The 23,012-nt window shown below is 59.5% G+C and overlaps 1 protein-coding gene across 4 annotated transcripts in view; it reads left to right on the top strand.

Annotated features, from left to right (window-relative positions):
• TTC28 (tetratricopeptide repeat domain 28) overlaps window positions 1-23,012 on the top strand; it is a 629,548-nt gene that overhangs the window by 591,638 nt on the left and 14,898 nt on the right. For all 4 annotated transcript variants that reach the window (XM_045887410.3, XM_045887409.3, XM_064578589.1 and 1 more), the window contains 4 exons: window positions 7,418-7,562; window positions 17,718-17,897; window positions 19,766-20,486; window positions 22,524-22,648. In XM_045887410.3, coding sequence (XP_045743366.1) covers window positions 7,418-7,562; window positions 17,718-17,897; window positions 19,766-20,486; window positions 22,524-22,648 — 1,171 coding nt within the window. The remainder of the gene's footprint in view (window positions 1-7,417; window positions 7,563-17,717; window positions 17,898-19,765; window positions 20,487-22,523; window positions 22,649-23,012) is intronic.

The raw sequence follows: 23,012 nt of genomic DNA, 5'->3' as shown, positions 1-23,012 counted from the left end.
TGAGGGGCAGGGCCCTGCCCGACCTCATGGCCTGAGGGAAGCTTAATCCCTGCGTTCCTCTGTAACAGCGGAGGGGCTGGGCGTGCGGGGGGAGACCCGCCTTGTGTTGAGAATTCCCATGACCTATGCACGTCACAGCCTAGATCTAGCCCACCCCGGAAGATGTCCCACATGGGTGACTTCCGTCCCCCCTCCCTTCCCCTCCTTCCTGGTTGTCCTAAAGATGTCATGGCTGGGTGTGCCCCGCGGTGAGCGCTCCGGCTCAGCTCCAGAGCCCCACGCCCAGAGACACAGGAAGGCCCTGCGTGCCTGGAAGGGTAGGCCCCAGGAGAGAGGTGGGAAAAGAGAACACACTCCAAGGCTGTCTCAGCTCTCCTGCCTGCCTTCAAGCTTCAAGGCCACGTGTGTGCGCACACTTGATTGTAAGCTCCCGGAGGACAAGCACCAAGTCTCCCCCTTCACTAAGGAGTCTCTGCGGTCCGCAGGTGGGCTGCCAGGGCGGGGGGCGCCCGGTAAGCTGAACAGCCATTTTCTCCGGCACCCCAAGGAGCAGAGCCTCAGCAAAGCTAGTTCCTTCCTCCGGCAGATTGGGCCCTTGGCATTTTCATGCAGTGGCACCTTTCCTAGCTGCTCCCTGGTGCTCTGCCGGGGCTCCTGCCTCCTCCCCAGATCAGGGAGTCCTGTTCACAGTCTGCCAAGGTCTGCCCCTTGAAGGGCTGCTTGTCTCTGGGTCCAGGTGTGCGTAGGGGAAAGCCAAAGCCAGCCCGAACCTCTGGAGCTCTGGTTCCTCCCAGTGCTCTGGCTGTACTGAGCTCTGGGTCGCTGGCTCCTTTCTCCATGCCGCAGAGACGGGACAGAACCTCAAGGCCCCGTGGCTCTGGCCATGCCTGGAGTGGTCAGGTTTGAGCGGGGCTTCTTTGTAGTCTCTCCCGAGGGAGAGTCGGGCCCCTGCTCCCTTGTGTCCACCTGCTCGTTCTGCTCTCCATCTTTGAATGTGAAGGCATGAGAAACCAGCATGTGTGGGGTGGGGTGGGGTGCTTAGCGTGCTCAGCTGTGTGCACAGTGACCTAACCCCCCCTCCAACGGAGCCCTGATGGGAGGGGCGACTGGCGTGCTGCCCACGCGGGGCTGCAGTTTGGCTGGAGACTTGCAGGCGTGCAGTCCCCCACCGCCTCCCCTGGGCCTGGGCTGGCTCCCACCCGGCAGGCACACACACCCAGCCCAGACAGCCACAGCGCTGGCCGTGTCGGTGTGTGTGAGCCCGAGCGAGGCTGAGCACCCGGGGTCCTCTGCAGGCCCATCCCAGTTATAAATCACCCTGCTTGGGGAATAGATCTCTTCATCCCCGAAGGGAGATTCATGAGCAGCCAGTGCCGCCCAGGCCGCCTGGTGTTTGTCATCATTCCAGAGACATAAACTACACCGGATGCCTCTGCCCTTCTCCGTAGTGCTTCACATATCCCCTCCGGCTCTGCATTCCATTACTGCAGAGGCCGAGCAGCTTCCGCCCTACCTGCCGGCCTCCCTCCTCCCCGAATCCGGGCTTGCTCCCTCTCCTTCCCCTGCTACCACCCAGACAGCCATGCAGTGGAGAAAATGAATATTTCTCCAGAAGTAAATTAATAAAAATCATCTGAGGAATAAGCTAATAAAGACGGTGTGGTGTGAGAAAATCTCCGCCGAGAGCTAGGCTGTCAATTAGCCCCACGGGGTCCCTAGCAATAAATGGACAGGCCTTGAGGAAGGGGGCCAGTGCCACCTGCTGGCGCTGTGCGGTGGTGCAGCGGTGAATCCTGGCAGTCGGGTCGCTTCCAGAAAGCTGGAAGCAGAGCAGCTCCCCGGAGAGGCTGCCTACAGTCAGCTCCACCTGTATGGACCCAGCAGGGGGGAGGGCAGGGGTCGGAGGCAGGTGCAGGTAGGCAGGTCCTTCAGCGTGTCCTGAAGGCAGGGAGGGTGCGTGAAAACCCCTCCCGTGCCAGGTGGGAGGCCTGCCTGGCTCCTGCCCTGCTCTTTGGCCTTGTATGGCTCTCTTACTGTCTTGGAGCCTTAGTTCCTTATCTGTAAAGGAGGAACAGCCGCGCCTCGTAGGGCCCTGAGGGGGGAGTGTGGATACGGCAGGCCTGGCAGGGGCCTAGATGCGCCCCTCCTGTGGCTCACCCTCCTGCCACGTGTCAAGCGTCTGCACCTCTGTCAGTGCTCCCGTTCTGATAAGCGGAAGGCACCCTTCTCTGTCTTCGAGTCAGATTTCCAAGGCAGAGAGAAGCCAGCCAGGCTGAAAGTCCCCGCAGAAGGCGAAGCGGCGCAGTCACTGAGTTCCCACCGTGGAGGACCCCCAGCCCCCCCGTGGCCATTCCTTCACAGCGTGGTGGCTGCACCAGGAAGGAGGCAGGTGTGCCTGCAAGGAGGACAGCTGGGGCTCCTCATCCCACACACCTGTTCACACCTGTCACCCACTGCCTGCCAGGGCTCAGAGCCCAGGGGACCTGCTGTCATTTGGCTGTGACTCTGATCCTCTGCGAGGCGTGCGCCCATGGTGCCCGCTGTCCGGGGCAGATGACTTGAAAGCTGCGCTCACACAGGGCGCACAGGGGGGCTGCCGAGCTTCAGACTCTGGGGGCTGGGGCAGTGTCTGGCAGTCCGCACAGGGGTCAGAAGAGTCTCAACAGTTTCCTAGAGCAAGTAGACTTTTAATTTATTAAAATGAGAAGAGACCGGGTGCCTGGGGTGCTCAGTTGGTTAAGCATCTGCCTTTGGCTCAGGTCATGATCCCAGGGTCCTGGGATCAAGCCCTTTGTCAGGTTCTGCGTTCAACAGGGAGTCTGCTTGAGGATCCTCTCTCTTTCTCTCTGCCTCTCTCCCTGCTCACTCTCTCTCAAATAAATAAATAAAATCTTTAAAAAAAAAAAAAAAGCTGCAAGGGACTTGCAAGGACGTTAGTCCGACCCTTTCGTTTTACAAGCAAGGGCGAGAGGGGAGTAGAAGAATGACATGCTGGCCAGAGTCCCAGGGCCGGTAGGTGACAGGCAGCCAGGAGGTCCACTGCTGTGGGTAAGCATTCCCAGGCTCAGGGCTGAGGAGCTGACCGCTTGGCTGTTGCTGTTGTTGAATATCTTTATGCAGATGTCTAGGCAGACGTAGCCCAGTAAATAGCTGTGGTAGGTCACTGTCAGTGCAACACATGAAAGGGAGCCCGTGGGTTGCAGTCTGCACAGGGCGGCTGTGGCACCTAATGACCGGGAAGGGGCCACCGGCCACCCCAGCGGGACCAGGGTCCTGGCCCGAGACCCTCCCCGGGCCCGCACCTCGGGAGGGCCCTGGAGCCGCACGGATCCTCAGTGGCTCCTGGCCTTGGTTTGCTGCGCTCCAGCTCTCTCCCCCTGGGCCCGAGGTCCGGTGGCCAGGCCCGGCCAGGCGCCTGGGCTGCCCGTGCGGGCAAGCCGCCGCGGGAGATGTGGGAGGCCGCCGTGGAGGTGGGCTCAGCTGCCAGCCACTGATGCCTCTCGCTCAGGCAAAGGGAGCTGCATGGACTGACTACGACTTTGGATTATGGTTTCAGGTTGTTTGGTTTTTGTTTAAACACAAATGGAGTATTTTCTGGGCTTTTGTTTTTACTTTGAAAATGGCATCTGTAGGGATAGGTGCCCTCCCCTGAACAGAAGCACAGATCAGAGGCTTGATCCTGGGGCTTCCTGGCTGACCAGTGGGAGACGCCATGTGTTCAGGTCTAGGTGGGCCTGTCTGGGCTGGGCTGGCTGGGGTCAGGGCCCGGGAGCAGTTGCTCCAGAGATGGTTCATCTGTGACCTGCCAGAGCTCTCGAGGGACTAAGGTAAGAGTCTGAGAGACCGCACTCACACGGCGTCCAGGGGCGGAAATCAGCAGGTGTCGATGATGTGTGGGTGGGCTTGACAGTCGGCGAGAGAACGGGACAAAGTCAGGTGCCCACAGGCAGGGGCTTTAACTGAGGCTCAAACATGGGGCCTCACCCCTGGCAGGTTTGCGTGACCTGGGGTGCCCAGGTCCTGGCTCTTGAAGAGTCTGCACTACCTGGCCACAAATGCTCAGAGAGGGTGTCCCAGGAAACCTGCTCAGAGCAAACAGGTGCCTCGATCAACTGTCTGTTTACTGGCCCTGGTCAAAGGCATCTGACGGGTTCTCCATCAAGCTGTCCAGGGATGAGGGTGGGGTGTCACACGGCCTAATCACGGTTGGTCTGCGAAGCCCAGCCCTGGAGCCTAGTGGGAAAGTTCTCAGGGAAGGGTATAGATTGCAGACGGCCCTCTGATGGGGCCAGGGAAGGAATTAGCCTGGGGGAGGAGCTTCCTGTTCAGGCAAGCCTGATGCTTAAGGAGGTGCCCGGCCTCCCCACAGCACAATCCCAGAGCCCCAGGTCCACCTGGCATGCTTGTCTCCCACAGTCACCGCCCCAGGCACTCCAGTCTCTATCCCCCAACATCTGTGCCCTTCCCCACATTGTTTCCTCAACTTAGAATGGCCTTCTCCACCTTGTCCACGGGCAGGCTAACTCTGGATGATGGTGCCCACATCAAAAGGCCCTCTCCCAGAAAGCCCTCCGTTGGCTCTGCCTGACCAGTGGTTGGTCAGTGTCTTGTGACTTGGTGTCCCCAGACCTCTGCTGGAGCCATCCCCTTTCCTCACAGCCCGGTGCGAGGACCCCGCAGGCCTGCCCCATCGTGGGCAGGGCCACATATGGACTAGGTTAGTGTTGTTGGGCCCTTTAGATGCCTCTGGAACTTCATGGGTTTCAATAAAAAGACACCATGGCCTTCTGCGCTTGCACTCTGGAATTCCAGCCTGTGTGCCCCCCTCCTGCCCAGGCCTTTGTGTCACTCACTGTCCCATCAGCTGAGACTCCCAGTGACTTTCAGTGGGGGATTCTTTGCAGCCATTTCTCCATTCCTGATGCTTCGTGCCTGCGGACAGCATTTCCCCTTTGTGCAGGTGCAGAAAGCAAGGCCTAGAGCCCCAGGCTGGGATTAGCACCCAGCGGGTCTGCCCCCAGATACCTCCCCAGCCCTCTAGCTCCCTCCAGACATGTTCCTTCCCAGGCACTTTTTTGGCCACTTCCAGAAACCATGTTTGAGCACCTCACCGTGCCAGCAGTGTGCCCTGCTCAGGCCTCCGGGCTTCACCCAACCTGATGTCCTGTGCCCTTGGGACTCCACTCACCAGGGAGGAGTCAGACTGGCCCAGGATGAGGTGCAAAATGCTTGGTGTGAGTAGTATGCTTTGAGTCAGCTGGAAGGAATCCCCCATGCAGCTTGGATTATGCTGGTCTCTGGGGACCCCGGAGGGGAGCTTATGGGGGGCTGGGCTCTCTTTCTGCAGAAGAAGCTTTTAAGTTCCGAGCCTTGGGCTTTGTGGAGTGCCCCGCCAGTCACGGTGAGCACCTGTGGCCACAGCGTTGTCTGGGGACATGGCACTCCCTCTGGACACCTGCAGCTGGATTAATCAGACTCAGGTGCCTCCTGCAGGGTTACAAGCCCACCATCCAGGCAGACACCTGTCTAGGGGGTGGAAAGAGAGGCTCACGGGGAGAGGGAGCTGAGCGGTCCTGTCGCCACCTTGTCCCGATGACCCGATGGTGGTGCGGGCTCCCGGGGCTGTGAGCTCTGTCTGCCGAGGATGCGAGGGCACATAGGCCTGTGACAGACACTGTGTGTCCCGCCAAGCCTCTCCTCTGGAGAGCAGTTTGGTCCTCTCCTTCAGGGGAGTATTGCTCTTTGGGGCATGTTCTGTGGAATTCAGTGCGCCCCTCAATGTCACTCCAGGGAGATCTGTGCTTCACTGGCTCTGGTGGCAAAGTCACCCCACAGCCCCAGTCGCTTGCGGTGACACATTGCCTGAGCGGGCGGGACAGGCGCAGGCGCGAGCCGGCTCCAGGCCTCCAAGTCCTCTGCCCTTCCTTGTCTTGCAGGGGCTGTCGAGGGCGCTCCCGGCTTGGCTTGGCGGGCCGTGGAATTGAGGTCAAGGGGGGCGTTGCTGAGAATGCTGAGAAGAGTTGGGGGGAAGCCAGGGGGCAGAAACCATACCTGGAAAACACAAATAGATCTTCCCAATCCTTTGTTTAGATGGTCGCGGATCCTGGCCAGGCCCAGGAGGGAAAGCTGCCTTCTGGTCTTTTCTCAGGAAACACTGAAGCTCTGCCACCAGCAGCAGCCCGGAGTATTTACCAAAGCTTGGAGGCATCTTGTAGAAGACCTGGTCTTTCCCCTTAAGGGTCCTTGAGGATGCAGCAGAAACTCCAAAAATGGGCACAGTGTCTAAATCAAGGTTAAGAGACCACTGACGGTCCGGCAGTTGTGCAGAGAACGTCCCACTGTGCTGAAGCCACAGCGGCTGGGCTGCGGGGCAGGTTCAGAGGGACGGGTGGGAGGCAGCCTGGTCCCTTCATGGAAATGGGCATGTTTCCCTGCCTGTTGTCTCTTGTGCCCGCCTGTGCTGGGTGTCCTCTGTAGGCACCCAGGGCTGCCAGCGGGGCCTGGCAGGTAAACTGTGGCCAGGAAACACTCTTTCTTTTTCTTTTTTTACAAGATTTTATTTACTTATTTATTTGAGAGAGAGAGAGCAGGGGGAGGGGCAGAGGGAGAATCCCAAGCAGATTCCTCGTGAGCACGGAGCCTGACGCGGGGCTCAATCCCACCACCCTGCGATCGTGACCTGAGCCGAAACCAAGAGTTGGACGCACAACCAACTGAGCTGCCCCAGGCGCCCCAGAAACACTTTCTAAGGGAATGAATGTTCTTGTCCTGTGTTGGGAGTGTGAAACTCGGGGTCCTTGGGATCGAGAATGCCATCTGTACTGATAAAACCGCCTGGCAACACCCGAGCGGAAGCTAAAAAGCAAAGCCAAAGTCTGCAGGCACACTCGAGCAGACCCACTGTACAGGGGCTGCCGGGTCAGGAGGCCTGCAGGGCCTGGTGCGGCGCCAGGCCGCTGACCTGGGCCCCGGGTTGGGGCCGGCACACCCCTGGTCTGGGCTGGGCTCCTGCCCAGGGAGCAGTTGGCCTGGGGGCACTGTGCGCCCCAGCCGCCTGGGGGCTGCCGCTGATTCTCATGGTCCTCACGTTTGCCTGCACACAATCGCTTCACACAAGGATGTAATTAAATCCTTTGAACAGCACTTTGGGACATCTGATTATGCAGAAAAACTCCATAGAAATGTAAGCGGTTGTGGACAGCTGGTTTGCCCTGCGGTTTCTGTCAGTGCTCACTGTTCTGTGAAAATTACCTGAAAGGAAGGTGAGGAAGGCGAAGCCGGGAGGGAGGCCGGGCTGGGCCCTGCTGTGCGGCCTCCGACCTGCCTTTTCCAGGACCTGGAGTGCTCGGGAGTGAGCAGTGCGGCCCCGCCGGCCCCACCTGGGCCCTGCTGACTCCCTTGGCTCTTCTCTCCCCAGGAGCTGCCAGAGCATGACGAGCTTGGGCAGCAACACCATGTCGCCCATCAAGGACGGGACCTCCTCTCTGGCCAGGAGGCAGAGCTCATTCGCCAGGCCCCCGCTCCGTGCTCTGTACGACCTGCTCATAGCGCCCATGGAAGGGGTAAGTGCCCCCCCCAGCTCCACTGGGGCCCAGAGGCTTCGAGGCGTCAGGACACGTCGTTTCCCGCTCAGTGCCCACATGTGCCCCTTAGGTACAAAATGGGCTCCCGAGACAAGCGGGGCCTTTCCAGAACACACCTCTCTCTCCAGCTGCTCAGTCAGGGTCTGGAAGTGCATTCCTGGTTGGCTGCTGGTTAGTGGGTGAGGCCCCGGGTTCAAGCTGCCAGGTTGAAGCCTGGCGCTGCTCCTTTGCAGCCCGGCGGATCTGGCCTCCGCTGCGTCAGGGACCCTGTGAGGTGATGCCCTCCTCCCATCTTCTCATCAGACTTTGGGGCCGAGGGAGCCATGGGGCCGGGCCCATCTCCCCAGTTGTCAGCAGGAACCATGCCATCCACGTGGGCCCCCAGCAGATGGGAAGGGGACTGTGCCCACGGCTCTGCCTCGCCCTGCTGGGAAGGCTTCCCCATCTCCCACCTCTCATTCGGGGGTCACGCCAGGGCTGTGCTTTCTGCTGAGAACAGATCCCTCGGCCTCTGCCACTGTCAGGAGCCACAGACTCCATCACAGTGTCTGACGTCAAAGACCCCCTTTCATTTGGGATTTCTCAAGAAGGTTGAGAACGGGTGTCTGTGGCTCTGGACTTTGCACATCGTCCTTCCGTCCGGACATGGCACTCCCACTGGGTGGGGGAGACCAAAGGGCTCAGGGATCTTAGGAATCTGAACGGTGAGCCTGTCAGATGCCTTCTGTGTATCAGTCAGCTCTGGCTGCGGTAACAAAAGATCGTGAACTGGGCCGTTTAGACAACAGACATTTATTTCTCATGGCTCCGGAGGCGTGAAGTCCCGGGTGAGGGTGCCAGCATATTCAGCAGCTTGGCGAAGGCCCTCCTTCTGGCTGCACACAGACCCCTTCTCACCGCGTCCTCTCATGGGGTCGTGGGGGCTCTGGTCTCTTCCCCGTCTTCTCAGGGCGCTGACCCCATCATGGGGGTACTGTCCTCGTGACCTCATCTAAACCAAATTATCTCCCAAAGGCCCCACCTCCAAATACCATCCCACTGGGGATTAGGGCTTCAACATGTGGATTTGGGGGGACACCAGCATTCAGCCCATAGCAGACCCCAAGGAAAGAAAGCCCAGGTGCCTGCACTCATGGGGGCCTGGCTCTCAGGCGGGGAGGGCGTGACTGACGAGTCCTTGGAGAGCAGGCGGCAGGCCCGCGTGTCCTCGTGGCTGTCTGCAACCACGTGGGAGTTTTGTCTGTTGGGGTGGCCCCTCGGCGGCTCGCCCCTCCGCTTCAGCCAGCTGGCAGAGATGAAGTGCGTCCTCAGGAAACCCCACCTTGACAGCGATTCCTTCATCCCCTGGAAATGCACTGGTCAGCCAAGGATGTGCCAGCCTGCCCAGTATCGCTCAGGAGGCTGCCTGCCTGCCAGGCCCTGCAGACCTCCCTCGCTCAGGGAGGCTGGGGGTGGTGGGAAGCCCAGAGCTCCGGGGGCTGGCAGTCCGGACTTCCCTGGCTGGGTGACCTCGGCCAGCAGTTTCTCCTCCTCGAGTCCCTGTGTCCTCGTTAGAAAATGGGACGACATCGCAGAGCGTGTCAGGTCTGAGCAGGGTTGGGCTTCGAGGCGTGTGAGGAGCACGTAGGGCAGTGGCAGCGGCAGGAGGGGCCCTGGCGAGAGGGGCTGTTCGGACCCTCCATTTTTTCACTCACTCGGGCCTTCTGGGGCCCTTTGCACTTCCTCTTTTGTGTCCGGGTCCCAGATGACTTTCTCCATGAATGTGGAATGGGCTGGTGGGGCTGGCGAGGAGGGCCAGGGCGCAGAGGGCAGAGCTGGAGACGGGCTGGGAGCAGCGTGTCCTTGGAGGCTCAGGGCATCTGGAGCCGGCAAGCTCCTCATCTCTCTCTGGCTCGAGTGTCCCCTCCTCTTAGAAGCCTTCCTTGCCCTCTCCCCCCACCACTCTGCAGGCTTCCTCCCCCTCCCTGGCACTGGGTCCCCTCTATGCCCCATGTCTTTCATGGCACCCGCTACCTCACTGGACTCAGAACTTGGCTCTTGGCGTGCCTCACCTCCTGTCCCTTGCTGCCCACCCACGCTCCCTGAAGGCAAGCACCGTCCCTCATCTCTGCGGCCCCCAGCACCTGGCACGGGGCCTGGTACCTGCTGATACTCGGTGAAGTTTATGGGATGGTACGTGGTCCAAAGCTGGGGGGGCGGGGAGAGGCGGACCTCTCTCCCTCCATCCAGGGCTCCCCCCCTCGCACGGGGGGAGAAGCTGCTGCAGCCTCGAATCATCCTTGTCGGGGAGTCTACGGGTTTATAAAATCTGCGCTGTGTCTTTTCTCCCTGCGGACTTGCCCGTGACTTAAAGAGTAAAAATGTGCCAGTGGGAATAGTGGCGGCTCATGCCTAGACATCTGTGTCCCTCCAGGGCTCCTGGGCAGGGGAAGAGTGACGGCCCTAAACAAGGGAGAGCAGGGATGAAGTCAGCCTTCCTGAGGTGACCTGCCCAGGGAAGGGGGCGTCCCGCCACCAGCCTGGCTGCCGGCGCCCCAGAGCGCGCGGTTCGGGGGTGGCGCTGTAGGGACCAACGTCCAGAGCCCCGCGCGCCCACCCTCTGGGGTGCAGCCCTGTAGTCTGAAGGGAGCCCTGTAGTTGGAAAGCATGTCCTGAGTTCCTGAGAGTTCAGCTCTCCTCTCTTGTGACCGAGGTGTCCGAACACTGAACGAGCGTGGCTGCCTCACACGAGCCACAGAGCGAAAGCTCCCGAAGGCCGTTAAAGCTAGCGGTCAGGGCGCGAGCTTGTCCTTGGCTAGCTGAGGTGATCCGCTGTGTTTCAGTAAAAACGCCTGACGGGAAACTGTCACCCGTTCTTTCCACAAGCACTTGTGGGCGTGTGTGGGGTCCACACCGTCCTGGATGCAGAGGAGGCGGCAGAGTGTGTGGCCCCCCCATCTGATGCTCACAGATGGTGCTCAGGGAGGGGTGGGCTGCAGGGAGCACCCCCCCTCCCCCCCCCCATCAGCTGCCAGGCTGGAGGGGGAGGAGGCTGGGCCTTCCGCTGCCCAGACCAGCACCCCCGCCTGCTCCGGAGGCCACCAGAGGGCGACACGACACCACCCGCCCGCCCGCCCGCTCCCGGCGCTGTCAGCTGCCAGGCAAAGCCGGGCCCGTTCCCACATTTTCAGTGAAAATACAAATCAAAACCGAAAGTCCAAGCTTACGAATCCCTGACACTTCAAGACTAAAGCGATTAGCCTCTTCACGTGGGGCTTATAATTATTTGAACAAGTGCCTTTGTGTAGCCCCAGTCCTGTGGCTGAGGGACTAGGTCAGACAGTATGAAAAGTGGAACAGAAGAATATTTTACCATAGGCTTGCACCAGTATTTGATTTAATTTGGCTTCAGGGAACCACGGTCGTGGCTCTTTCCTGGAAGCACGCCGTCCTTTGCTGTCAGGATGGGGCGAGCCTGTCCGGCTGTCTTTGAGGAGGGCCCGGCCACGTCTGCATGTGACCCGTCAGCAGACATTAAGTCAAGTCCTGTCTGGTACCCACGGGAGAAAATGTCACCGAAGAAAAGTTGGAAGGGTTTCGAGTGAAAAGGACTGGGAACCTGTGTGCGTCCCTGGCCTTCATTTTTAATCACTTTAATAGAGTAAAGGACAGTAAGCCATGCCTCTGGGCCCTGCCTATGGTGAAGGGACAGACCTGGACCAGTCTTGGCCCGCGGCAGAATGGGTATCGCAAAGAAGTATGCCCCAGCAGCTGTGTTCCAGAAGATGCATCTGATGTGACGAGGCCCCCCAGGGCTGCTCTAGGGGAAGCCACTGGCCCACTCAGGTCCCGAATCACCCCCTCAGTTTGCAGACAGGGCTTCACCCAAAGCCAGAAGCTGCTCTGATGAAGGAGCCAGATGGAGAGTAGGAAATTGCCTAGGATTTGCATGAATTATTCTCCAGAGGTCCAGATTTGGGGACCTTTCAGGATCACTGGAGTTTGGATTCATTCTAGTTATAGTCCATCTTTACCATTATTTCCATTTATTGAAATGCCCTGTTTCCTACATTTACAGTCATAAAACTGTAGTTGTAGGACAGGTAGCAAGAGCAAATGACCTTGATCAGAAGGACAAGTATTCCTTGCCTACCTCTGCTCTGGATTAAGGTCACTGCCTGTTTACGTGGACTTGCCTGTTTCAGGACGCCCAGAAACTTACTTAAAACTTGCTGTTCGGGTTGGTTAGGTTGGTAAACTGCCTTCCTAAACCCTGGGGCTCTGGGAATTCGCTCCAGACCTCTCATCCACGCATGCAAGGCAGAGGCAGAGCTCAGCTCCAACTGGGTCCTGCCCTTAATTTCGGCTCTGGGGGAAAGGACTCTTGCAAAATCAAGTAGCCTGATAAACCAGCTCACCCCAGAACAGATGCCCCAGGAGACGAGACTGCCTACCTGGGTGCCTGTTTTCTAAACAGATGGAGGGTTTGGAGATGGCCAGGGAATAGTTGTCCCCAGAAACAATCAGACCTACACTCCACAGACTGTGGAGCAGAGGATAAGGCCCTGGAGACTGGCACGCTCGGGGCTGGTGGCACACTCGGGGCTGGCAGCCCCACCGCCAGCCCGTCTAACTGATTTCTGAGTGAGACATCTGTAGTGATATTCAAATGAGGACACACGTCACCCAAAGATAGACAGCAAGCCTTTCCAACTGATTAGGACAAGGAAAGATGGAGGCGAGAAGCTGCCCAGAGCAGCCAAACTGGCGGTGAGAGCGGCCTCCCGGCGGTGGGGGGGGTGAGAGGGGAGGGGCGCGGGGGGGGTCCCCCCAGGGTCAGCTCCACTAGGCTTGGGCTCTGCTCCAGTGGGTGTGTAACAGCCCCACCCGGCAGCTCCCTGCCCCCGGGGGTGCGTGGGCTCATTTTCCCTGGGGCAGCCAAGAAGCAGAGGGCCGTTGTTGCGCAGAGGCCCCCGCAGCTTGGGCAGACCCTCTGGCTGATGTGGCTGGAGCTGGACGTTCGTCACGTTCCTCCAGCACCTGAATTCCAAACCCCTCCCCTCCGTTGGTTCTTCAGGCAAACCAGTGGTTTGTTATTGGGATGGCCAAAGAATCTTGTCGAGTGGGTTGACCTTGACTCTTGCATTTCTGGTTGGATTTACAGGGTCTATGGTCTTTGTAGGTTTTAGTCGTGGTGTGAGGGTCAGTCCCCACAGTTCTGTGATATTTGCTGCAACTGTCTCCATCCATCTGTGATGCCAAGATCTCCCAGAAACATCACAGAAAAGGTTTCTCTACCTTAAAAAGTTCTGTTTGACCAGTTCACTCAATCACAAATGGGAGTCAGGAAAAAAATCCCAGGCCTGTAACCCAGCTCTGCAGTGGCCAGATGCCCACCAGTTCTTGCTTCTGGAATCCTTGTGGTAGACAGTAGAGTCCATTTTATCCCAAATCTAATCTGTCTGGAAACTCATGGACCCAGGAGCTTGCTCTCCCTCCCCCACTGTGATCAGGGATGTTTATTCCTTGGGCTGTGATGCTGTGACGCGGTGAGCGGCTTCCCGTGTCCTCTGGTGAAAACGAAGCTCGCTGCACATGGAGGGTGCAGGCTGATCCCTTGAGCCCTGGTGACCTGCGTGAGTATGTAGCTCTTAAGCCAGAAACCAGGACACGTGCAACGTCATGTTTTATATCAGTGCTTTCTGAATGGATTGGGGCCATTTGTCACCATGAGTATGTATAGGACCCCACTGAAAAAATGGTGATCGCATCTGAAGTCCCCACCAACCATACATTTGGGGTCTGTGGTGGTTGCCTGGGAGAGCTGCAGACTCAGAAACTGGACTTCAGGGTCACCGTTGGGTGGCAGACCTCACAGGTGTCAGGTGTCACGGACACTCAGTAAACAGCTGGTGGTTGATGGTGATGGTGACGTGAGGATGAGACAGATGGTGGTGACATTGGTCTCTCGAAGTCCCTGGGTTAAAGTTTGGAGCTGAATGTTCCAGAGGGGCCACTTACATGTTTTAGCTACATGCATGTTTATAAACACCAGAGGGAAAGGGGATGAATAGTACTGGAAATTGAGGCCCAGGAAAAAACAACATGCGGTTGAGCCTTGAACAACACGGGTCCTGTGTAATGTGGGGCGCCCGCCTTCTGTGCAGTAAAATATCCAAGTGGAACTTTTGACTCCCTCAAAACTTAACTACTAATAGCCTACTGTTGGCTCAGAAGGCTTATCAATAACAAGGAGTCGATTAACAGATTCTGTAAGTTACATGGATTATATACTGTAATCCTACAACAAGCGTAAGAAAAGAAAGTGGTATTAAGAAAATCACCAGGAAGAAAATATACATTTACAGTCCTGTCCTGTGTGTGTTGAAAAAACCCCACGTGTAAGTGGACCCATGCCATTCAAATCCGTGTTGCTCAAGGGTCAGCTATAAAAATTACAGGGCCTGTGTTGACCTTATTTCAAGAACCTGCAGACAGTTGTGAGTTCACACTTGACTGGTGTGTCCCGAGTGCCCACTGGGTGCCAGGCCCCACACTGCCATGGCCGGCTTTGACCTACAGGCCTGTGAGGTCGTGGATGTGCCCACGTTGTGGGCTCATGTGGGAGACAGAAACCACCGTAGGTCAACCAGGGGACATTTGACAGAGAGACTTATTCCCTGTGGCCAAACAGTCAGCTCTGAGGAAACTGTCTGGCTTTCTCGGGCTGAGGGAGTTTACCCAGGAAAGGATGGGCACCGGGAAAGGTATGTGGTTCAGCCCACTGGATAGCAGGGACATTTGCTGGTTTGGCCGGGCCGGACCTGGTCTCGAAGGCCACTCTGTACGGGGGCAGGAGGGCAGATGATCCGCTTCCGGTGGCAAGGGTGTGCAGAGAGAGTCTGGGCGCCTGCTGGGCAGGAGGCCTGCCGAGAGCACGGGGGCGCGGGCCCTGGCTCTCGTGTGGAAAGGGCTGAGGGAAGGGTATCAGCAGGGTACAGTCTGACAGGGTACAGTCGGACGGCTACAGTCTGGGCTCCGCTGCATGTTTACACACACACACACACACACAGACACACACACACACACCTGGGCCAGCAGGAAATCCTCTTCCCTTGGCATCGCCCTCCGCGCCGTCCACCGAGGAAGCTCAGCACCGAGCTCCCTCTACAGCAGCCCCCGCTGCAGGAATCCAGTCCCCGGGCAGGGATGACAGGGTATGGGGGGGCGGGGGGTGCAGCTGAGAGTCTGTAAAGTGACAACAGCCGCCCACACCCACCTGCAGGTGCCCACCGCCTGCCCCGGCTGAAGGAACAGCCCCTCCCCCTCTGCAAAGACTGGGCTTAGCTCGAGTCCTCTCGCTGCCGGGCCTCCCTGCTGGGGCACTCCGTGTCCCCGTTGCCATCCTGGGCCTGGAACGCCCTGGGACGGGCAGGGTCACCGGGGGAGTACACAGGTTTCAGCACCCCTGCCCTTGTTGTCTTGGTCTCCTTCAAGAGATCCATTTCTAGAAACTTCAGAGGTCCAGAAGTCTGAGTCTTTGCTGAAATTTGTTGGACTCTGTTAGTTGCTGGTGTGGGGCTGATGCTGAGCTCTTTTATGGCTCAAACCCAGGACTTAAGAAGCCAGCAAATACCCTTTCTAGACTGACAGATGGAGGCGCAGAGAAGCCTTTCCCTGAATTGTCTCTCCTTTTCTATCTAATAGATGACATGTAATCATCTGTTACATATCTCATTACAAGTGAGACATCATTTTATTTTCTATTTTCAAGTTCACATTAGATTATAGCTAATCTTTCAGTACAAGGGCAATGCTCGTGTATCCCGGAGGCAGAATTCAGAAGACCATTTCCAGGCCACCTTTTCCAGCATGTTCAATCCGTTTTCCTGCTGTCTTTTAACTAGAGCTGTCAGTCGGCTGTGCGGCCCGTCTGCCCGCCGGCCGGTGCTGCCGACGCTCACCTCCTTCCACGCTGCCAGGACTCGGCTCCCCCGTGGGGCCCTCGCCCAGGGCCGGGCACGGGGGCCAGCTCAGCCCCAGCCACGAGTCTCCATTCCGGGAGGACCCAGACCTCTGAATTGGGGTACTCCGTTCATTCAGAGAAAACTCTCCCCATCTCCAGGCTAGAATTCCAGAGCCTTCCCTCTCTTCACCACTGAGGTCACTCTTCACCACGTCCTGGCAAGTCTCCCTTCTCGCCGTGCATCTCTCCCAGTCTGAATTAGCATGCGCAGCCCCATCTCCTGTGAGGCAGGCTACCTCTGGTCACTTCGTTGGAGGTTTGTCCGTGGAGAATGCGTGGCAGTTGCTTACGGCCTGTAGGAGCCATGCTTTCCTGTCTGACCTTGGCCAGGGCCCTCCACAGTCTGGCTTCTGTATTTCTCCCCAGCCTTGTTCTCTGTTTACCCCACGGGCCTCGTCTGCCAGGCCAACGTCACACTGACTGGCCCTCGGAGAGATCAGAATTCCTCATCAGAGAAGACACCCGTGCTGCCTTCAGGGACAGGAACTCACGGGTCTTCAGGCTGATGCCCCAGATAAGGTCTTGCAGGCAGAGTCTGCAGAGTCCTTACAAAGACCCTACCAGTAATGCCTCTCTGAATGGCTTCCAGCCTCCCAATCACACCCCTACCCCAGCCGGCACTCCTCTGCTCGCCTTCTGTTCATGCGCATGGGTGCTCTTGTTTGCTGAGGACTTGCCCGAGAGTGGCGTGTGTCCCAGGGAAATCCGTGACCTGTGGGATGGCACCTGACAGAGACTTACTGGGGTTTGGGCCCTGGCAGGAGGAGTCCAGGGGAGGCCTGCAAGGGTGGGGCTGGCATCTTGTCCAACAAATGCCTGGTGACCCCGGATCAGCTGAGGATGGGTCTGATTGCACATGGCAGGTGGCCTGAGCCCCCACATTGCCCACCTGTCGGGCGGGAGGGCCCCTGCTGAGCAGTGAGTGGTCGTCACTGTTCTGGGGCTGCTGACCCGTCACCGAGGTCAGGGCACCATCAGCCCAGCACCTCTGGCCCACCTCCCAGGTCTGCTTGGCACACGGCAGCCACGGCAGCTGTGGGTGCACTGCCCTCCAGAGTGGCTTCCCAGGGCCGGGGGCAGGAGGGGGGACCTCGGTGTGGCCACGGTGGGGACTCCCACCAGGCCCAGGAGCTGACTGCGGGCACCCAGCCCTCCTACCTCCCTGTGCCGATCCAGAAATCCGCCACAGTGTGACACGCCCCACTTCCTCCTCCCTGGGTCGTGCAGTGATTCTTTTACCCCTTGTTGGGAAATAGCTCTTAAAGCAAACAACAACAAATTGGCCTGTTTTTATTTCGGCTTCCTTTAGATGCAGCTAGAATGTTTTTTAAAAAGACAAAGCCACAGGGGGGTTGTCCAGACTGAAGGGCCCGCCAGGCACGTGTCACTTTGGCTTAGCTGAGTGCCCTGTGCCGGGCCAGCCTCAGCCCAGCACCCACGGCAGCATGGCAGGCGGATCCGGTGTGCACATTCACTCCCGAGGAGCACGGCGGCGCCCCAGTGGCCACTGCGCCAGGTCGGCTGCGCCAGGAGCCTGGCCGTGACCGTCCCCCGAGCCAGGGCTGGGCTGTGCTCCCACGCAGTCTTCTCCCCCAGCAGGCTCCGGCCGCTGTTTCCTTCAGCGGCAGCAGCATCTGCTTGATCTCTGTTCCCGTTCAGCCCAGGGCCAGTCTGGGGGTCACAGTGTCACTGTCTCTCGGGAGAAGAGTCACACCTACGCTGCTCTTAGGGTTTCTGGACCAACGTAGCATCCCCTGGCCTGGCCCTCTGGGGGTCACCGTGACTCACAGGGCTCTTTCTGGGACAACTCCTTGCCTCCCGTAGACCTACTGGGGCTGGTCCTTGTCTTTGTGGGACATCCTGTTCCTTGACAGGTGACCAGGTCTCCCCCACCCCACCCCCGCCGTGCAGGCTTAAAGAGACGGGTCCCCAACCTCCTCCTCGGGCAGAAGCCCCCATTTGGTGATGCTCCTGTGGGCAGCGCCCCAAGCCACCCCACCCCCCGCCATGGGTGCCGTGGGCCTGCCGGCTGCTTTCCGGGCACATCTGGTTCGTGGCCCGGTAGCGGCCAGTGCGGGCAGGCCGCCGCCTGCTGGGCCCGGACTCAGGCGCCCCGTGCCTCCCTGCAGGGCCTGATGCACTCCAGTGGCCCCGTGGGCCGGCACCGGCAGCTGGTCCTGGTTCTGGAGGGGGAGCTCTACCTCATCCCTTTCGCCCTCCTGAAGGGAAGCTCCTCCAACGAGTACCTGTATGAGCGCTTCGCCCTCATCGCTGTCCCCTCCATCCGCTCCCTCAGCCCACAGTCCAAGGTAAGCCTCATGCTCGCTGCGGGTGCCCGGCTGTGCGGGCCTGGAGGACGGCCTTCCTGGCCAGACTGGGCTGCGCAGGCAGCGTGTGAGCTCTTCCCAATGTTCACCCTGGAGTTTGCAGTCAGGGAGGCTGCCTTTGGAGTAGATCTGTCCGAAGGTGAGGGGACAGCCTCCCCCCCCCCCCAACCCCTGACTGGTCTTTGCTATCTCCGGAAGACACAATCAGTGTCCTTTCTCTCAAAATGTCTTTGCCGTGACATCAGGGCTGTGAGCTCCTCGGGGGACTGGGTCAGGCTCGAGGCCAGGCCGAGTGTCTGAGGAAGCTGGTTTCCCCCGGCGCACGCTGCCCTCACGATGACCACCGGCTGGGCGCCGAGTGTGCCCCCAGCAGAGGGTCCCCGGGCAGGGATGGCAGACACGTAAGATTACTGTCAAGTGGAAAAGGGCCCCACAGGCCAATGAAAGAACTGAACACAAATGAGGTGGCTTTCAGGGGACAGACAGGAATTTGGGTCTCATTCAGCAAAAGAGTGTGAGTAGAAATGTCTGTGAAAATCGAGAGGGCGACGGTGGGCTGTCCACAGAATCAGAGGTCTCACCCCACAGCCCCCCTCGGCCTGCCCACCCGATTAGAGAGCCTTCCAGCCAACCCTGATCTTCTCCCCCTTCTCCAGACTCCTTCAGACCCTCATGGGCCCCGACCCGCCAGGCATGCACTTTGAGCACGCCCTCAGAGCCCCGCAGACCGCCAGGCAGAGCGGGGTCAGACAGGACTCCTCCCAGTGGGAGAAAATGGCTCATTCAGGAAGCCAAACCCTGGACCCTGGGTGTGGACGGCCCCCATGGGACCTGCTGTGGCTTCTGTTGACCGTGGTCATTGACATGGTTCAAACCAGGTCAGCGTCTGCCTCACAGGGCTTTGGAAATCTTAGTTTTGACTGTTTTCTGTGGCTGAATGGTAACTTTCTCATGGGACAGAGTCAGTTCAAAGTGAAAGAAATGATTTTCTCTGAGTTTCTGGCATGTCCGTGGCTGACTATGACTCCCAGATGCCAAGTGAGCTGGCCTCGTCGGATGCTGTCCCGCGCAGAGTGCCGCTCGCTGCACCTGCTACCAGAAGCACCCTGGGGGTCAGAGATGGCCCGTGTTAAGAACACTTCATGGCGACAACAGCAGCAAGCTGGCCAGCGAGTGGAAGAGCCCCGTCTCTTGACACACGCCCGGCAGGCGCCTCTCAAGCCCAGAGTTTGAGGCATCACTACCGTGAAGCCATCAGAAGGTTATTTTGAAATAATTTGATACTTGATGTTTCCCCAAAAGCATCAAAAGGCCTCGTTGCGGGGAAATCAGAACTTTGCTGGACTTCTCTATGCTGATTTTATAATTCGGTGGTGTTTTTCTTTGGCAGCACATAGAGCAGATGACAAGTATAATCTTTTCAGCACTTAGTGGCTGTACAGGGCTTAGGTCAGCCCTGTCTCCGCTGAGACTGACGAGCTTTTTGTCACCCCTCAGAGCCCCGACTCATCAGGAGTGGGTCGCCCCCGTTTGGGGGCCCGCAGGGAGGTCTGTGGGAGTGAGGCGCGTGGGGCAGGCCCAGCACCACCCACCCTCGCCTCCTGCTGCAGCGCCCCCCAGGGTTTGACAAACAGGAAGGGCCCTTCCTAAGATCCAGTGCTGCTTTTCCAGAGCTTGGCGTAGCAGCTGTGATTCTCAGTAGGACGAGCACCCGGGTGAAAGCGGTGTTGCAAATTCGAGCGAGCGAGGTCGTTGGGAGCACAGGTGTAGCCGAGCTGGACCGAGCCCTGTGCTCACGCAGCCGGTGTCTGACGGGCGGGGCGGTCTGCTTGTCTGTCGTCCCCTTCTAGTCTCACCTGAGGAAGAACCCGCCCACGTACTCCAGCTCCACGTCCATGGCGGCTGTTGTGGGCAACCCCAAGCTCCCGTCGGCAGTGATGGACAGGTGGCTGTGGGGGCCCATGCCGTCGGCCGAAGAGGAAGCGTACATGGTGTCAGAGCTGCTGGGCTGCCAGCCCCTGGTGGGCACCGTGGCCACCAAAGAACGGGTCATGAGTGCCCTGACCCAGGCCGAGTGCGTCCACTTTGCCACCCACATCTCTTGGAAACTGTCAGCCTTGGTCCTCACTCCCAGCGCCGACGGCAACCCTGCTGGCAGCAAGAGCTCCTTTGGCCACCCCTACACGATCCCCGAGTCCCTGCGCGTGCAAGACGACGCCAGCGACGGGGAGAGCATCTCGGACTGCCCGCCCCTGCAGGAGCTGCTGCTCACGGCCGCCGACGTCCTGGACCTGCGGCTTCCCGTGAAGCTGGTGGTCCTCGGCTCCTCGCAGGAGTCCAACAGCAAGGTCACGGCTGACGGCGTCATCGCGCTGACCCGGGCCTTCCTGGCTGCCGGCGCACAGTGTGTTCTCGTGTCTCTGTGGCCTGTGCCCGTGGCCGCTTCCAAGATGTTTCTCCATGCCTTCTACTCATCCCTGCTCAATGGCCTGAAAGCCAGCGCCGCCCTGGGGGAGGCCATGAAGGTGGTGCAGAGCAGCAAGGCCTTCTCACACCCCTCCAACTGGGCAGGTAGGAGCACGCACCGCTGGCCACCGCCTGCCAGAGGCCTCCAGGGCTCGGTCTTCACGGCCTCCCGGGTGGGGGTGGGGGGGGGAGGCCGGGCCACTGCGGGGAGGTGGCATGGGGTGGAGCAGGGGGACGCTTGTTTGCTGAGACTCTTGCCTTCTGCCAAGCCGGCCACTTATCGCTGTGGTATGAGGGTTTTTTTTAAGATTTTATTATTTATTTGAGAGAGGGAGCGTGAGCAGGGAGGGGCAGAGGGAGAGGGAGAAAGAATCCCAAGCAGACGCCCCACTGAGTGCGGAGCCCGACGCGGGGCTCGATCTCACCACCCTGAGATCACGACCTGAGCTGAGATCAAGAGTCAGACACTCAACCGACCGTGCCACCCAGGCGCCCCTAAAGTAGTCTTTTTGACGAAGGAGCAGCAGAACAGCCTGCCATCGGGGTAGGAGTGTAGACTTCTGGGACTAGAGTGTGCTGGTTGACCCATTTTATGGCGCCCTCACATGAAGTCCCGGGACAGTGGCGAAGAGCCACGTGGTGGAAAGTCCCTGGGTTCGGTCATGGGAACACTTGGGCTTGACCTAGTTCCATATCCGGGCTCTGTGAGCTGAGCAGGCTACTCGCCCTTCCTAAAGCTCGGCATCCTCACAGGCAGCAAGGGCTGGTAACTCGTTGGCCGTGTCTGCTGGTGCGTGTACTGCACGTGCTGGAGGGCCGACGGCGCCTGCCCTGAGTGGGCCTGCCACAGGGGCTCGCAGGTCTGGGAGGTGGGGCAGGGGCTGACCTGTGGGGCCTCCGGACAGCCCGCCGCCCTTACCCTTCCTCTCAAAATAAATGTGGCTGGCAGGTGCCGCTAGAGCTGCTGCCATTTCCCCCCGAGGCGGGGCCTCCGCACCCCCCCGCCGCCGGGCGCTGCCTGCCCCGTGCACGAGCCGCCGTGTTAGGAAATGGAAACATCTGTTTGCGTCACAAACACGGCACAGCTGCAGCGTTTGCCGGAAAGGGAGTCAATCAAAACCGAGCGGAACCCATCCCGTTTGCTCAGGCGGCTGACAGCGCCCGTGGGCGGCCGTCCGCTGAGGGCCGGGGCCTGGCCATGTCGCCAACCGCGCCCGCGGCCACGAGATGCGGCAGAGATGCGGGGGCTTCGTGCCCGCCAGCAGCACGTGAGCTCTGCTGCGTGCCCCCGTGCTCCCACTCGGCGTGGCGCTGGTCTGTGGGGCCCTGGCCGACAGGACGCCTGCCCCTCTCTGCGGGGCCCCCTCCCCGTCTTCCCAACATGTTCAGGGATGTGGCGCTTTTGTCCTTGTTTGAGCGACAGGCGATATACGAGTCACGGCTTACTGGAGATGGTGTTTAAGTCGTGCTGCCCCGCTCGCCTTAAAAACAGCCTAGGCTCACTCATGCTCTTGGAAAACCCCTTGTGGCCATTATTTGGGGGCAGCGTGGTTCCAGAGTTGCTTGGTGGCTTGAGGAGACTGCTGTCTGCCTTCCCCCGGCGCTGCCTTCGGGGGCGGGCCGGGATCCGGGCAGATGGGTGGGTCGTCCGCAGCCCAGGCTGCTTGCCCGTCCCCACAACCAGAGAGGCGCGCGCCCTCCCGCCCCGCATCCGCGGGCCCTGTCCCCAGGCATGTTCCAGACGGACACAGGTGCGTCTCCGGGGAAACAGGGCGGATCGTTCCTTGGGATGGTGGCCAAGCCTGGGAAGGGTCCTGGGGGAGTGGGGGGCAGCCCCTCTTCCTGTGCAGCGGGAGAACAGAGGCACTTTCCCGAGCTACTTCCCCGCAGAACCGAGCTCACCACTCACGGGCTGTGAAACGGCGTTAATTCTTAAAGGGGAGGGGACAGAAGGGCACGGGCGGGCCCCCCAGGGAGGGAGGCCTCTCGCAGGCCGTTCTGGGGAGCAGCCTTGCTGTGCAGGCCCCTCTTGGGGGCAGGGTGGCCGGGAGGCCTCAGGGAGTTGCGGGGGGTGGGGAACAGCCAGAGCTGCCCGGTGGAGGTGAGGGCAGGCTCCGAGATGCCCTCCTGTGTTCTCCGCAGGGCTCATGCTCATCGGCAGTGACGTGAAGCTGAACAGTCCCTCGTCGCTCATCGGCCAGGCCCTCACGGAGATCCTGCAGCACCCGGAGCGTGCCCGCGACGCCCTGCGAGTGCTGCTGCACCTGGTGAGCGGGGCCCGCTGCCCTCGAGAGCCACTGCAGGTGCCCGAGAGGGGGAGGCTCCGGCGGGCATGAGCCGGGGACGCTGTGCCCGCACGTCCACAGGTGGAGCTGGGCATGCGAGCAGTGTGGACGACGTGTGTCCTGGGGCCTACACTGCCGCTGCTCCTGGGCCGTGAAGCTTTGGGCAAGTCACCTGGCTCTCTGAGCTTCAGTCTTGTCCTCTGGAAGGCGGATAAAACTACTTTTTCCAGGTTATCGTGAGGCTCAGAGAAGAGGTGAGAGTAGCTGGCACTCAGGAGGGTCTTAGGGGCTGAGAAAGGATATTTTAAAGTCAGATGGCACCAGGCTTCCCCTAACTTTGGTTGGA

Source organism: Mirounga angustirostris, unplaced genomic scaffold, assembly GCF_029215605.1.
Source record: "Mirounga angustirostris isolate CCGP_5_RB_7025 unplaced genomic scaffold, mMirAng1.0.hap1 SCAF_14, whole genome shotgun sequence".
Taxonomy (NCBI): domain Eukaryota; kingdom Metazoa; phylum Chordata; class Mammalia; order Carnivora; family Phocidae; genus Mirounga; species Mirounga angustirostris.
The sequence above is the reverse complement of the archived record's forward strand: the minus strand, read 5'-3'. Positions and strand labels throughout refer to the sequence as shown.